Here is a 17091-nt window from a genome sequence, read left to right on the forward strand (position 1 = left end):
TAAATTTTACAATGCAAAAAAAAAACACTACCAGAGAATTCAATGTGGAAAAGTTACCCTTCCACAAATACATATATATGCCTGACTGCTGAGTAAGCACTTTTAACTAAGTACCAACCCTGGTCCCAAGAGCAAATTTTTTGAAACTCCCATTTTTAAAAGTATAATATTATATTAATTGTAACTTGTTAAAGAGAAAAATGAAAGATTTTATTATAACTGCTATTAAGTCAAAATGAGATTGAGACACTTAATAATAAAAAGATTCTTTTTCTAAAATATAAAATTCTAACGCTCTAAAAAGATGCGGTAGTTTCAGTGTGAATTCTAAAACCAGGTTTTAATGGCTTTAATTCCTTGGCTCTGTTATTTACAAGCTTCGGGTTCTTGGGCACATCACTCAACTGTACCATTCAACTATACTGTGCATGACAGGTCTCTTTATCTGTAAAATGGACATAGTAACAGTACTTACCTCTCACGGTGGAAGAGTAGATTCAATGAGTTTATATATGTAAAGCCAAAGGAACAGTACCTGGTATGTAAGTGCTATCTAAGTATAGGCTATTACTATTTTAATTTAAAATAATTCTTCCATTTAAAGAATCCATGAAAACGACTGTGGGAAAGCAGCTGTTTTGACAACTTCTTTAAGAAATGTGAGAAAAAAAAAAGGTGGGTTTCTAGTCCCTAAAGGAATGACATAAAAAGGTCACTGCTACTCACTACTTTTATTTCTTCATGTGTCTGTTCGTTTCCTGAAAACTCAGTTTCAACAACCAGACGTACCTGAAAACTGGTCACATCTAAGGTTAAACCACATCATCATGTACTATTTCTGAAACAACTTCCTCTCTCCTACTATAGCAAATATGCTACTGATTATCAATAGGACATTTTTTTCACTGAATATTTTAAGGACTATTTTCTAGGATTTTCCCACAGTATCTTACACATAGTAAGTTCCCAAACTGATCTAATAAATGTCATTAGCCCAGTGGTTTTAATGAAGTTTGTATGAATTCTTAATGCAGACAAGCCACGCCATTAATTCAACCAAGATGGATCACACCAGGTTGTCAATAACAGATGCACATCTTTAGACAGTGAAGTTAGGGAAATAAAACACAAGTTTAATTTATGTTAAATTAACACGACTTGCTAAGTCAAAACATTTGAATTAAAATGAAGCAAAAAAATTTTAATTGTACTTACTTATGATCTTCACCTGAAGTGACAGTCTCATTATTTGTTGTTACTGAAGCTGTTCCAGACCCCACTAACATAGGCTGGTTTAAAAGAAAATGAAAATGACTTTCCACCTTAGAACTCTATTTAAAAAATTAGTATTAAAACCAAATGCTTATATAATATGCACGCAAACTGCCAATATAGGACTTAACTAAATTTTTCTTGTGTACAGGAACACATAGTAATAAAAGTTACAACAGCCATAAATAAGCCCAAATTAACATTCAGGTAGTATTCAATGCTCTAAAAAAATTTTAAGTCAAAGATAAAAAGACATGTTTTTTTTTAAATATTTTTATGTATTTATTTGACAGAGAGAGATCCAGCGAGAGAGGGAACACAAGAACGGGAGCTGCAGAGAGTGAGGGAAAAGCAGGGCTCACACCAAGCAGGGAGCCCAATGCAGGGCCCAATCCCAGGACTCTGGGATCATGACCTGAGCCGAAGGCAGACACCCAACAACTGAGCGACCCAGGTGTCCCTCCTTTTTTTTTTTTTTTTTAAAAAAAAGGCAAGTTTTAGTGGAACTTACAAACAGCTGCTCTCATCCTCCCCTAATATTTGTTCACAGTCTCAACTCCTGTCCCTCTGAGCCCCCACATATACGACAGCCAAGGAGAACCCACCATAAGATAAACAGCACCCTATTTATCTCATGGGCTTGGCATGAATTCTAGATTAAATCTTAAAAAAAAAGTCTTTCTCTATAAAATGCTTCAAAATATCCCCCCAAATTGGTTAATTCTAATTTATATATTCAATTATTTTATACAAGAATTGATACAGAAAATATACCTTTGAATCTTTTGGCTTCTTTTTCTTGCCTTTATTTTTTATCTTGCAAGAATTAAACTGGAAAAATGGGAGGAAAAAAACAATGAAAACTCAAATAGCAGAATTACAAAGCTCAAAATAAAGATATCATAGTGTTTTAGCCACAAAATGAATATATATAAAATAACAAAAATACTGAACAAAAATAACATTTAGTATGTTAGTGCTAGTGTTATGATCTATAACACAAAGTAAGAGAAAGCTCAATGAGGACTATAACTAAAACTGCCCCAACATTTTAAACTCATTTTTAAGAAGGTTTATGTTATTTTAAGCAATTAATCAGTCTTTTAGAGTAACTCCAGTTATATGCTACTAGCATTTTAATGACATTCCTTTTACTAAGCTAAACTAGACACTCTACAGCTGGCTAAACCCTGGGGGCAGGGTGGACTTGGAAGACATTCAACTTCCCATGCTGTGTTAGCTGTGTTTCCATACTTACCTGGGCAGTATTTAACAGCAGATTAAGACAAAATTTCAAGTACAGATGACCTGATACTAAAATTCAGTAAACAAGCATCTTTCTGTCTGAAAACTGCCACAACCTACTAAGAAAAACTCTGTGATTATTTTAACTTGAGCTCAGTTTGGAGCCATTCAAAACAAAGTCTCTTTACTTTCCTTACAGTGCAAAACATTAAAATTTTAATCATTACAGATAGATTTTCATTTTTATGCCAGGAGAAGACCAAACAACTCCTTCCCTACTTCTGAAATTAACATTTATTAGTTGCAAAACTTTATGGACACTGTCTAATTTAAGCCCCTAAGTTTGCTGACTGTCACTCTAATTCTAAGAGGAAGATTGGTATTAACTTTCTAATAAATGAGCATACATCAGCCAGAAATCCTCCAGATTTGGTTCTAGAACGCCACTGTGATGTAAATAAACACTGGCTTGGGTACTCCTCTCTTCTTTGGCTAACACAAATTAGCACACTACAGTTAAAAGGAATCAAGTAACTTACCGATACATCACCACTGTCTTGTTTCCTTAACACAGTGCAGCGGCTATCTGTAGAAAAATACCAATGATTTGTGAGAAAATGGAAGTTTGCAGTGCCAAACAACACATTAAGCCTTAAAGAGAACCATCCCAGATACTACTATCATCAACTATATTCTACTCCTTATTTGGCTTTCACACTAAAAAACCAAGAGCAAAAATGGCCCATTAAAAGGAAATGATCCACAAAGAACCACAAAATGTGAATCCAATTCAGTACGATTTGAGTGCTTTCTAGGCATCAAACTCTATGCCAGGTGCCGGGAATACAGAAATGCAGAAATAGTCCCTGCCACAAATAAGCTTGTGTCCTAAGGTGTATTGTGCAACATACACTAACAGGTAAACACCTATAACTCAGTATGCTACGTGCCTCAATAAATACAATGGAAACAAAACTAACGAAATAATAAAGTTTTCAAGGATAAAGGCCCAAGGAGAGGTCAGGAAGAGCTTGGTGGGGGAAGGCTATATTAAAGTGAGACTTGAACAGGCAATGAGTAGGACAGGGCTGGAGGAAATGCCTGAGGAAAGACACAGGCAGGAAAGCACAAGGAAGGGTTGCACACCTTCAAGAAATGAGATGCATGTTTAGAGGGCAGATGGGGAGTGCTCGCTTCGGCAGCACATATACTAGAGGGCAGATGGGGAGAGTAATGATAAACCCAGACAGATGATGTGTAGGCAAAACGAAGCGTGTTTAACAAAATCATTACACGATCAGATGTTCTAGAAAAGTCACTAGTGGCAATATAAAGAGGAAGATCTGGAGTAAAAGGTCTGGAGGCATAGAGACCAGTTTGGAGGCTACCAGGATGCTCTAATGATGGAAATATTACTAGGGCTCTGATGTAAGGAAGTGGAGAGGGACAGGAAAGGACAGATCAAAAATAAAGCTTACTGGAACTGGTGACAAACTAGACATGGGGTAATAGGAAAAAGGAAGAAGTGAGATTAATTTCAGGGTTTCCTGCTTAGATACAAGACATACAACAATGTTACCAAGAATAATTTAGAAAAAATAGATCTCTGGGGATAATAGTAAGTGGGTTCAGCCACACTGCCCTGAAGGGGCCTTTTAGCTGTCTACAAATCAATACCAACAGGAAAATAGTATGCAGAGTTGAAGAGAGGCTGGAATTCCAACAAATTATCATAGCATTGGTGACATTATTGAATACTTTCATTTACAAGACCAGTGGATTCTGAAAAGCTTTAAGAAATATAATCATCCCTTTAAATGAAATGAGATAAAACTGAAACTATCTGGGATAAAAGTGAGAAGCAGAGCTACTGGAGGAGAAAATCTGTTGGGATGGCCAGTCATTTGGCTGGTGGCTTTTGACTCTATGACTAAAAGCAGAGGAATAGTCATAGCCAGATGGACTACATTGTTAGGGTACAAAAAAAAAAGTGCACACTAAGAGGGTGTCCTTTTTAGTTATTTTTGTTGTGTGATCCAAGCATCAGGTTTTATAAGCTCAATCACCAAACAGCATTTTATTACCAGTAGCAGCAAACTGATGGCAATAAATGCAGGCTATCAAGTAATATGTTGCCTCCAGTCACAAAGCCATCTATATTTGAATGTGCTCCTTCCTAAGAACCACAACAAAAGCAATCTTTTTAGTTCCTTTTACATATGAACTTTATAATGTATGATACTTTTGTACAAGGCCAGATCTTTTAATGTGCCCTTTTAAAAAAAAGCATGAAATTTAGAATTCTAACTCCTGACAGTCAGTAAATCAGATGCTGAGGAATGAGGAAGGAAAAGTAGAGAAGGGGGGTATCATAAGACACACATGTAGTACCAAAGATAAGTTAAAATCAGGGGCGCCTGGGTGGCTCAGTGGGTTAAAGCCTCTGCCTTCAGCTCAGGTCATGATCCCAGGGTCCTGGGATCGAGCCCTACATTGGGCTCTCTGCTTAGCGAGGAGCCTGCTTCCTCCTCTCTCTCTGCCTGGCTCTCTGCCTACTTGTGATCTCTGTCAAATAAATAAATTTTTTAAAAAAAGTTAAAATCAATTTAGAATCTAAGAATATCAGAATTTTGAAGCAAAATGGGACTACACAGACCACGGGCTCCAAATCCTATCATTCAATGATAAGAAACTAAGATCCAAGAGAAGCTAAAGCATTAATTACTAGTCATTCTTTTTTTTTTTTAAAGATTTATTTATTTATTTATTTGACACAGAGAGAGAGATCACAAGTAGGCAGAGAGGCAGGCAGAAAGAGAGGAGAAAGCAGGCTCCCTGCTCAGCAGAGAGCCCTATGTGGGACTCGATCCCAGGACCCTGAGATCATGACCTGAGCTGAAGGCAGCGGCTTAACCCACTGAGCCACCCAGGCACCCTAGTCATCCTATTCTGCTCAACTGGACCCCATGCTGCTACCCAAACACGTACCCAACTCCCCTCGACCCCATGTCTCTTAAGTCCAATGTCCAGCTGTCTGACTACACTCACATTCACAGATCTGACTCGAGCTCTGCACCAAGGCTTCACCTTCCCAAGGAAGAACACTAGTGCCTGATCCTCCATTTCAACCACCAGCACCTTTCGGGTCCTCTCTTACTGATCTTATGTCCACATTATAGTTATTCGTATATTCATCTCATTCCCTTTTCTACAATATAAGGTCCTTAAGGGCAGGAACTAGCATAAGCATTTCTGAGTTAACACCCAGCTTGGGCAGGAGCCTTAAAGCAGTAGTAAAAACAAGGTTTTTAGTGAACTGAATGAGAGAAGAAGCTGGGTCACACCCTACTTTCCTGACTCCCCATTCTAAGTTCTTCCCACTACAACAGCTATGCTATTTCTAGATTCTGCAAACATCACCTCCTCTGCAGGGCAATGTTTTCTTGAAGGTGACAATTTAAACCATTCACTGATAAATTCTGTCCATTTAATAAACAACCTTTGCCATGATACTGTCAATGTATCTAAGATGAGAAGAGCAGGTATCTTACCAGTGTAACACACCCATCTGAGCATCCCTACCAAACTTAGCTCAACAGAGTAAAAACATGACATCCAAAAAAAAAATAAATAAATCACAATTCTTCATCACTTACTTCCCCAAATAAGCAGGCTATACCATAATAATTCTATTTTGTCAAGTATTAAATAAGCTAGGTTCTTCACAGATTTGTTTTCCCAGATCTAATATACATTGAAACTCGGCCCACACACCCATTATGTCAAAGAACTCGTCGAGAGCATTATGCAGCGCTGGGAACTTGTCTCTGTGCTCTTCTAGCAGCCATATTAAACACCGTGCTTCCTTCAGTGATGCTGGCTCACAGAAGTAATCAAGTTGCTTTCCTTCTATAGAGGCTAGTTTATGACCATATTTCTCATTCCAGAGAAAAGTCATGATGCTAAAATCAAGCTCCTTAAGAGATGCTCCATAACGAGAAAAAAAAGGTCCTGTGGCATCTAAACCTGTAATGAAAACAAAACCCAAATCAGAAAAAGGAAAAATCATTTAACATAAAATCGCATTCAATCTTACATCTCTGAAAGCAGTTTGGTTATAGCTTGCCGAGATTTTCAGTGAAAACACATGCCTGAATACAAGCTTGTTCAAGCTACTTTGCACTCTAGGAATACCACTTAACACCGACATGCTAATTACAATAGTTCACATCTATTAGTTGAATAAGGTGGGCCAAAGCCACCTTACAGAATTGCTCATATATTACAAGTTTCTATGGTCATTTTTATTAGACTTCAGCAATGAAAACAAGGCATTAAATTCCTATGAAATTATTACAACTTTTTTACTCATTCAAAATGATTTTTATCCTAATTAGTACAAACTAGCAAGATTTTAGTTCTTTTCTACATATATTCTATAGTAACAATAAAATGGAAATTCTTCGCAAGTGCCTTTAAAACAGGAAAGGGGTAAACAAACCACCCTTCCAACACCTCCGTTTAATGGTTCCTTACCCTCCTCCAAAAATCAGGATGGTCACTATTCCCACTTTTATTCCACCTTCTAACAATCAGAAAAAGAAGCAGGTGCAACCTCATACCACTGTTCCGAAGGGATGATGAGCCCCTACCCTTACTAACACAGCCTCCAAAAGGCAAAGACCAGTTCTGGTCTATCTTCCCACCAGTCTCGAATACAGCACCACTTGCCTCTTATGTCAGCCAGTTTCTCAGCGTATGAAGCGGACTGCTGAGTCAGAGCTACCCTAGATGGGTTTCCTCCAAATGAAACAGTTACCTTACAGACTTCATGCTGCATGAAAAAATGTGCTCACTGAAGGGAAGGCAAGAGGTCACGTCTATAATTAAAATGTTGGCTCCCCCCACACCCCACATATAAACTGACCTCTCATGTTAAAGAAACACATGATGTGACCCTACAGTATATATTTTTTGTTGAGAAGGAAACAAAATTCCAGGAATTGGAAATTATTTGCCTTTAATAAATAAATATGAGCTTTACATCAGGGATATAGTATAACCTTACTAATCAACATGGTTGAGGTCATTTTAGAGCTTTTTAAAATAAAAACTGCATTAAAATAATGTGTATATACTTATTAAAATGCCTTTAATCTTCAGAATAAATGTGCATTATATCAAAAACACATTAACATTTCCGTCAGTGAGCTAGAAGGCTCAAATGCTACCATACACTGAAAGAACAGTGGCAGGCACTCTTGCATGGGTAAGCATAACCAGAAAGCTTCCTTCTCCTGAATCTATCTTCCAAAGCAGAATAAAGTGAAAAATAACATCATAATTTACTTATTTGATTGTTAACAGGTGCACATGACAACCTTATCACTTACAAATAACATTCTGGGACCAGAAACCCATGCAGACCTATGCTCAAAGCAGCAGCACTTAGCTATCAACTATGCCGAGCTTCCTGCTATCTTACTTTGTTTCTACTGACAGAAACTTATCAATATATTCTCTGAAACTCTAGAATTCGAAGGGCTCCATGTCCCCAAAAATTCCAGCAGATGGGGGTGACCTGCAGAGGCCTGGCATCTCACTCTTTGGACTGCTCCTCTGTGGCTCCTGCTGGCCTTGGATCCAACAGCTGCCAAATGAATCACCTATTCTCTGAGGCCAGTTACCCCCAAAGTCACCAAGACAAACAGTGCCCTGGTAGGCACCCAGAGAAATCTCAAGCTAGCTTTCGACCACAACTCTAACTGCAGCTGCTTTCTGCCCCGCATGGCCTTGGGCAAAGAGCCTGCTTGTGGGGAGAGGAAGGTCTTCCTCCACCAAATCAGGAAAATCAGGAACAGCAGCAGAGTTTTAAAATCCTGTGATCCAACCTCGGAGTATTTTTCTCACAATCCTTAAATACAGATTTGCTTTCAGTGATCCTAAGCAATTAGATCCACCCACTCTTCCTCTAAAGCTTTCTAAGGAATCTGACTAGAAGTGATGATCACAGAGGGCACTCAGTCACCTCCAGGGGGCTGTCCCATAACCTGCCTAACAATGACTTCGTTTAAACATTTACAAAAAGTTTAGCAAAATACAGGACTGGATCTTCTGACTAAACTTTATTGTGTTTACACCTTTTGAAAGTGTACTGTAACCTATTGATAAAATAACCTAAACTGTGAGTTGGAAGGGAATAATATTTTTAACCATAAAAATTTGTAGTCCTACATTTAAAAAAAATCATAAATGATGACAGAAAATGAAAAAGGGATCAGAGGCCGACGTCCACCCCGCCTACTAAGCAGCAGCTCTAGAGCTCAGTGGCATACCAAAGCTGTTAAGTTTCTGGATCCAAGCGGCTAATTTTGGCTCCACTTCTTTAAGCTCGCTCAAAACATGCAGAAATATCCTGGTCTTTACTCTATTCTTTTCTTGGATCAAGTGACGAATGACATAGTCCACTGCTTCATTTAGAAAATTTCTGCTCGAAAAACAAGTTGTATAGTCTTCTGTGCTTAAAACCTTCCAAGAAAGCAATTCTTTGAGAAGCTTGGAAGTGTTCAGAATGCCAGATTTTATCTTGTCAGCATATTGCTTTATGCACTGCAGAATTCTGTCATCAAGGAACTGGCAACTCTGAACGTTGTCTGCAGTTTCTAAGGATAAATAAAAGTGTGTTAAAGTGAGCAACGGAACAATCTGCAAAGATATAAACTGAGAAGAGAAATAATATAGCACTACATAATAATATAAAATATGCTTCAGAGGGATTCATGTTTTAAATAAACTCAAGAAATTTTAAATTTGGAATATACTTAATAATACCTTTGAAAACATGAAAGTTCACATTAAATCAAACATATCAAAAGTACCTTATCTCCTTCACTCTACAGTACTCATGTAACATCTAAAAACTTAGTTCTTCTAAAATAAGGTTCAACAATCCTAACCCAGCCTCATCACTACCTATACTTTATATTTAGTAACTATGTTTAATCATTAAGAATGCAAAGGGTTGGGGAGCCTGGTGGCTCTGTCTTTAAGTCTGCCTTCCGCTCAGGTCATGATCGTGGGGTCCTGGGTTCGAGCCCCACATCCAGCTCCCTGCTTGGCGGGAAGCCTGCTCCTCTCTCTCCCACTCCCCCTGCTTGTGTTCCCTCTCTCACTGTGTCTCTGTCAAATAAATAAATAAAATCTTTAAAAAAAACCCAAAAAGACTGCAAAAGGATTTTTTTTTTAGAGTTGAAAGGGTCATTTATTTATGAATTCAATTAATATTTGGTAGTTATTGTTAATGTTATTCATCTTACTGTTGGATCCTAAACCATAGGTTCCCATGGAGATGTTAACTCCAGGCTGGAAAATCTCTCAGAAGTTCATCTTCCCAACCCATGCATCTCCCTAATGGATTGCCATTTAGCCTCTTGAAGCGTCCAAAATTTAAAAAAAACAAACATTCACTGGAGACTTCTATAGTAGGAAAGATAATTTTGACTGATTTGTGAAGCATTAATGGAATACTAAATAAAAAATAAAAACAAGAGGAAGTGTTTCATTTTGGTAACAGCCGTCACAGAAAACATGAAAGAGTAACTTCAACTGAAAACTGAAAGTACTCCTGGGGATGTAATGTCCAGCACGGTGACTACAGTTAATACTACTATATTGTGGGGGCACCTGGGTGGCTCAGTTGGTTGGTTAAGGGTCTGACTCTTGATCTCAGCTCAGGTCTTGATCTCAGAGTCATGAGTTCAAGTCCTGCACTGGGCCCCATGCTAGGCATGGAGCCTACTTAAAAATAATAAATAATAATACTGTACTGCATATTTCAAAGCAGCTTGAAGAGTAAATCTTGAAAGTTCCTGTCATAAGAAAACAAATTCTGTAACTATGCATTGTAATGGATGTTAACTGGACTTACTATAGTGATAATTTTGCGATATATATGAATATACAATATATACATCATGTTGTACATCTTAAACTCATGTAATATTGTGTCCTTTATTCCTCAACTAAAAAAAAAAAAAAACCTCTTGATTAAGAAAAAAACCTGGAAGTAAATATGCTCACAGGGACAGTGTAATCACATTCCCATGGTGATCAGGGAATAATAACAAGACAAACATAAAACAGAAGGCTGGGTTAGGTAATCCCTACAGCACCTTTTATGAACTGCTTCTTTATTTGAACTCAGCATTATTTCAGATAATTAGTAGCTAATTCATGTTCAGTGTTTTAGAATCTAACTCTGCACGGTGGAGTTCACAGAACACTATCAAACATGCAATATGCACGTCAGCTATTATTTCCATCTTCACTGCAGTGTTGAGGAAGCGGACAAAGATCTTGCCCCATGTTAGCTTACTGCTATCCCTGTGTCTGGGGATTTAGAATCCCTGTGTATGTCCTGCTTCCAAATACAGTGCTCTTTACACCAACCTCTCCCCATCTCAGAGCAACACAAGAAAGTAGCAGTACTAAAATACAAATTGAAATCTAAATTTCAATTCAGTAACAATTAATATAATCCCCAATAAGATGGATATTTGTGTTTATACTTTTAAGCAAGAGGATGCTACTTTCACCATGCCTCTGACTTTAGCATACCTTTCTGCTCTTCAGTTTTGGGGGGATTACTTTCTCTTAAGTCTTCTTCCATTCTTTCTTGTGCTAATTTTTTTGCTTCTTTTTTTTGGATCTTTCTCTTCAATTTTTTGTCTTCTTTCAGTCTTAGCTTCTCTAGACTGTTAAGAATTTACAATTAGTGATAATTTGCCTTTGTTATAAACTCAGTCAACTATCTGCCCATTACAGAAACCATCCTCCAAGTAGTAAGCTCAAAGTTTCCCTTTTAATACAGAACTTGGTCTGCATCTTCTCCTTAATATAAAAAATTTGTTGACATGTTCAATTAAAATTAGGGTACTTATTTCATGAAAGCAAGAACTCAGTGACTGAGTAACTCGTAATTAAGGGTGGCATGCACACACTGACAAATGTTATTTCCATGCAGGTAAGTTACTGCTTAGGGTATATAAAAATAGTATAAATTATCCTACAAGATAATATATATGTACACTCATTTCAAAGAAAGATCATACAGTAAAATATTATTTTCACATCGCAATAATGGCCCACAACACTGGAATTTGCTTGATATGGTTTACAATGAATTCCCTTCAACAAATAATTCCGTTCATCTTTTCTTTTGCTTTTTTCTTGGTCACAAAAATGAAAAAAATCACTTCTTGGAATGGAGGACAAGAAGCAAGACCAAAAAGGAGGAGGAAAAAAAAAAAAGACTGGAATTATTTGATCTAAACAATAACATATACAAGTGAATATTTTTTACAGTTTTTCAGGATGAGAAAAAGTCATTGGTTCAAAAATGTTTTCTGAAGAGAGATAAAAAAGAAAAATGCTTTTGGAATTGAAGTTTAAACAACTGAGAGCTAATTGTATCAATTTTATCTAAATGCCAAAGCTATTAATCAACATGTCATTTCACAGCATCAAATGTCATAATTTTACTTAAAAATTCAACCACCAAATAATACTTATTCAAGCTTTTAGTATTTAACATAGGCTTATTCTCTTTAAGTTTTAAATATCCATAAAATTCATTTAAATACCACTTATTTGAATAAGTACATACAGCCATTTAAAAAAATAATATAATTTAGAAATCTGCATTTATAGAAGTATATTCTAATAGACATGATTAAACTACTGATTGATAGTTAAAAATCTTACCTAGAACATTTCTGCTTCAGAATAGGTCTTGGAGGAACCTTTTCCTTTATGACCTTGTGTTCGAACTTTAAACAAAACAAAGACATCTAACATTTGTCTCATACTCTCATGACATAAAGCACAAAACCATAAATAACAGTTCAGAAGCACACACAGCCAATGTTCAACTTGATATAGAACAGGGATGATGTTCTGACCCAGACAAAAGCCCAGAAAAGTTTAGCAAAACAATTTACTGAAAAGAAGAACAAAAGAGTAAACATACTTTAGGAAGCTCAAAAAAAAAAAAAAAAAAAAAAAAAAATATATATATATATATATATATATATATATAAAAATATAAAGAGTAACCAGATCCAATAAACTACAAATACTTTTAGAACAACCCACTCCTAATACTCCCATATAGTGAAGTGAAAGGTAAATCTTCAAAACATCCTCTCCCCTCCCTAAGAACTCCACCCTCATTAATACCCCAAAATTTACTGAGGGTTAAGAAAACAAGATTATCAAAAAGAACAAAAACCATGAAACTAAAATGTAAAAGGTATCCTCTTTGAGGAAATGAAAGAATTTGAGAATCCTTCATTGCAAAGATACATTCTGACATCCTAGTATTTCTTATATTTTCTTAAATTAAGGAACACTTCTAGATAACACAAGATCCAAACTGTACAATTACCAAATTTATTTATTTATTTATTTATTTATTTATTAAAGATTTTATTTATTCATTTGACAGAGAGAGAGATCACAAGTACACAGAGAGGCAGGCAGAGAGAGCTCCCCGCTGAGCAGAGAGCCCGATGTGGGGCTCGATCCTGGGACCCTGGGATCATGACCTGAGCCGAAGGCAGAGGCTTAACTGAGCCACCCAGGCGCCCACAATTACCAAATTTAAATCATATTTTAAAGTTATAAACATTTTGGTTAACAATTTGGTAATGTTTTCCTCTATTAGATTACTTACTTCACATTTAACTTGACCACCACTGCTGAAAATGATTATCTTAGAAATGATTCCTTCACAGTCAGGGGTAAGACAAATTCCTTGTAGAAAATCCTATTTGATTAAAAAAACAAGTGCTATATCTCAGAATAAATTTATATATGTACACAATTTTAACCATCAGGAACAGTCAAGATACGTCTAAAACCTCCTTTAGGGAAGCACTGAAAGGTCCCCCTCCTTGTCTTCTGACTTTCAGAGCCTCCCTTGGAGAAGGAATATAGGACTGACCACGTGACTTGCTTTGGCCATTGTAGAGTGAACTGACATAATGTACCCTACATCCACGCTAAAGCTTTAAGAAACAATGAATGGACTGGCCATTGCTCTTTACCCTCTCCTACAGGAACATGTTCTGGTCACTCGACCTCAATTCAGAAACAAAGAACACAGTTACACAGACAAGAGCTACTGGCCCACAGCTGCAGAACTCTAGGACGATTAATGTAATCGTTAAAAGAGATGACCTTTTCTTATTATAAATCAAGATATACTTAGGTTATGCACTACTTCAGCATATCCTAGTGCAAGGTGACTCATTTACAGGGACTCTTAACTCACAGGAAAAGAGCACTAAGGCTGCATGTGTAACTCGAGACATTGAATTAATGTCAAAGACACAGCAAAAGTGACTCAACGGCAACAATTATTTGGTTATATCATTGTATCTTTGGTTAACTATGTGAAAATGCATAAAATGTGAGAATTTATTTCTACCAAAGTTGAAAAATTCCTCTTGCTAAGAAACACCTAGCACAAGCACCTCACTCTTCTCTCCAACAACAACAGGGGCTTACATGAAGCTAAGCAGTGTAGAAAATAGTCTTCTTAACTAATGATATACTATATGCTGGCTAATCGAACACAATAATAAAAATAAATAAATAAATAACATTAAAAAAAGAAAACAGTTTTCTTTTTTAAAGTCCATAGCTTATAGGAATCAGAAACAAATGAATGCAAATAAGATTACAAAATTGGGCCTTCTCTCAAAGTATATCTAGCTAATGGTAATCAACATTATCTTGCTAATTAAGAAAAACCACAATGAATAGTGGCAGTGCCAAATTTATTTCTTAGTACAAAGTATATCATCAAATTTGGTAGCAAGTAAAAAATGTGAGACCCTAATGCTACATCAGAACACTAACATCAGACATTTCAACTTTTATTTTTGTTAAGATTCCCCATATAAAACTGGTTAAATATTTTGTTAAAGGCCTCTATGGTTATTGCCTTTATCTCAGTATAAAATAAATACAAAAACTGATTTTGTACTTTTTCATTAAAGTTTTAATTTAAAACTTTTTAGTTATGGTTAGAAGGCACAGAAAAGAACTGATATTCACTAAAAACGTTTCCTAAGGAATCTCAGGGAAAAAAATTAACATAAATTAAGCATACTACAAAATCCAGACAAACTGTGAACTTACCTTGTCAATTTTATCATTAAAAGTTGTTGTTTTCAACTTCTTCCAACAGTTCATGTGAAATTCTATCTTACAGTACTGGCAGCAGCTAATTCGTATAAAACCCTAGAGGTTGAAAACAGTGATTAACACAATTTAAAGATGCCTATACATACACACACTCTTTCACAATCACAACACAGATACTAAGACAAGAGAGAGCTGTCTGCATTCACCTGGCAAATGTAACTAGATATCACATTCCTTCCTGGGTAAATAAAATCCTTTATACTCCTAAATCCCTAGTGCTAGAGATAGAGAACTTGACTGACATATTCCTATCCATAGCATACATCATCCTTTATAGTATCAAATGATTTACAAACATTATTCATCTATCTACTAACCAGGGAGAGTAGGCAGTTCCTATGTTCTTGAATAAAGTAAGGCCCAGGAACTCCGTTAAGTGCCAGACCTGGATTCAGACTTAGGTTTCTAGAAGATAATTCAGTGGTCACAATAGCCTTTAGACTTCCTGGACTCAAATTTTACAAGAAATTAAAATTGGAACCAATCACAAGTAACAGTCTCGGGGTGCCTGGGTGGCTCAGTGGATTAAGCCTCTGCCTTCGGCTCAGGTCATCAACTCAGGGTCCTGGGACCAAGCCCCACATCAGGCTCAAGCCCCACATTAGGCTCTCAGCTCAGCAGGGAGCCTGCTTCCCATCCCCGTCTCTGCCTGCCACTCTGCCTACTAGTGATCTCTCTCTGTGTGTCAAATAAATAAATAAAATCTTTTTAAAAAAGAGAGAGAGAAGTAATTTTCTTTCATTTTTTCATTTTCTTTCCTGTGCTCTTAAGAAAGAGGCAAGTTATATGAACAGTGGCTAGAAAGGGGAAATAGAATTAGCTAGACTGCCTTCTTAGGTTACTATCCCTGCACTCAGTGTTTACTTAGTGGCCCTGGGTCCCCAAATGAGATGATGCAGACCTACAGAAGTCCAGGGGATAGGGCAGAAGAGAGGACATGAAACTGCCAACAACAGAAAACTCCAATTACAGAATTTGTTCTGAGTCCATTTTAAGGCACAATTCTGCAAGTTACTGTCCTACTGTACATTCATTATGTACCTTGAAGTCTGGATCAGTTATATATATCTGGATTTTGGAATATCCACGGCACTTCTGATAGCAACAAATGGCATCTGGCACTGGAGGGAACCTGCATTCTTCAATGAATTTCTCTAACAGCATCTAAAACAAAAATAAACAAAAACAATATTACAATACTAATTTGTCAATAAAAGTATTTATGGTTTTAATAACTTCTTGCCATCAAAAGACTTTCAGCATATGAATGATAAAATGTTTTTTACAGAAGAAAAAAACTACATATAACTTTTAAAGTTTTTCTTTTTGAAGATTTTATTTATTTATTTGAGAGTGACAGAGATAGCAAGAGAGCACAAGCCAGGGAGGAAAGGGCGCAGACTCCCTGCTGAGCAGGAAACCTGATGCAGGGCTCTATCCCAGGACCCTGGGATCAGGACCTGAGCCAAAGGCAGATGCTCAACTGACTGAGCCACCCAGACACCCCTTAGCTTTTCTTTTTAGAAGGAGGTTGATACATGGGGCAACTGGTTGGTTCAACTGGTTAAGTGCCTAACTCTTGATTTTGGCTCAGATCATGATCTCAGGGTTGTGAGATCAAGCCCTGCATCAGGCTCAGTGCTGTCGCTCCAGTGCTGACTTTTTGTTCTCGAGAGTTCCTCTGTCTCCACCCCAATCTACTATAAAGAGAACATCCAGTGATTTTTTTTTTTAAACAGTTTTGTTGAGATATAATTCACATATCACACAATCTACACATTTAAAATGTATATAGTTCAGTGGTCTTCAGTATATCCACAGAGTTGTTCAACCACGGCCTCAGTCTAAATTTAGACAGTTTTATCACCCAGCAAAAAATTCCATCTCCATTAGCAGTCCCTTCTCATTTCCCCCCAATCCCCAAGCCCCTGACAACCGCTAATCTACTTTGTCTCTAAATATAGATCTGCCTGTTCTGGAAATTTCAGGTAAATACAATCATACAACACATGCCCTTTTGTCTGGCTCCTTTTACTTAGCAGGTTTTCAAGGTTCATCCATGCTGTAGTACTTACCAGTACATTACTTTTTATGGGCAAATAACATTCAGTTGTACGGATAGGCCACTGTGTGGTTTTATGAATGGCTTACGAATGGTTTTAACTACTCATCAGTTGACAGACACGTGAGCTGTTTCCACTTTTTAATAGTGTTTTAATTTTGAAGTGTTGCTATAAACATTCATGGACACATTTTTGTGAGAAAATATATCTTCCTTTTTCTGTATCAAGTCTAGGAATGAAC

The 17091-nt window shown here is 36.8% G+C and overlaps 1 protein-coding gene across 1 annotated transcript in view; it reads right to left on the reverse strand.

The window, feature by feature from the left end:
• The window catches only part of TTC3 (tetratricopeptide repeat domain 3), a 129454-nt gene that overhangs the window by 41562 nt on the left and 70801 nt on the right, over positions 1 to 17091 (reverse strand). The window contains exons 22-31 of the mRNA XM_044250931.1: positions 15829 to 15951; positions 14722 to 14823; positions 13250 to 13342; positions 12280 to 12344; positions 11134 to 11270; positions 8853 to 9179; positions 6292 to 6543; positions 3057 to 3103; positions 2047 to 2103; positions 1216 to 1289 (exon numbers count right to left, since the gene is read on the reverse strand). Coding sequence (XP_044106866.1) covers positions 1216 to 1289; positions 2047 to 2103; positions 3057 to 3103; positions 6292 to 6543; positions 8853 to 9179; positions 11134 to 11270; positions 12280 to 12344; positions 13250 to 13342; positions 14722 to 14823; positions 15829 to 15951 — 1277 coding nt within the window. The remainder of the gene's footprint in view (positions 1 to 1215; positions 1290 to 2046; positions 2104 to 3056; positions 3104 to 6291; positions 6544 to 8852; positions 9180 to 11133; positions 11271 to 12279; positions 12345 to 13249; positions 13343 to 14721; positions 14824 to 15828; positions 15952 to 17091) is intronic.

This window comes from Neovison vison, chromosome 6 (genome assembly GCF_020171115.1).
Source record: "Neovison vison isolate M4711 chromosome 6, ASM_NN_V1, whole genome shotgun sequence".
Taxonomy (NCBI): domain Eukaryota; kingdom Metazoa; phylum Chordata; class Mammalia; order Carnivora; family Mustelidae; genus Neogale; species Neogale vison.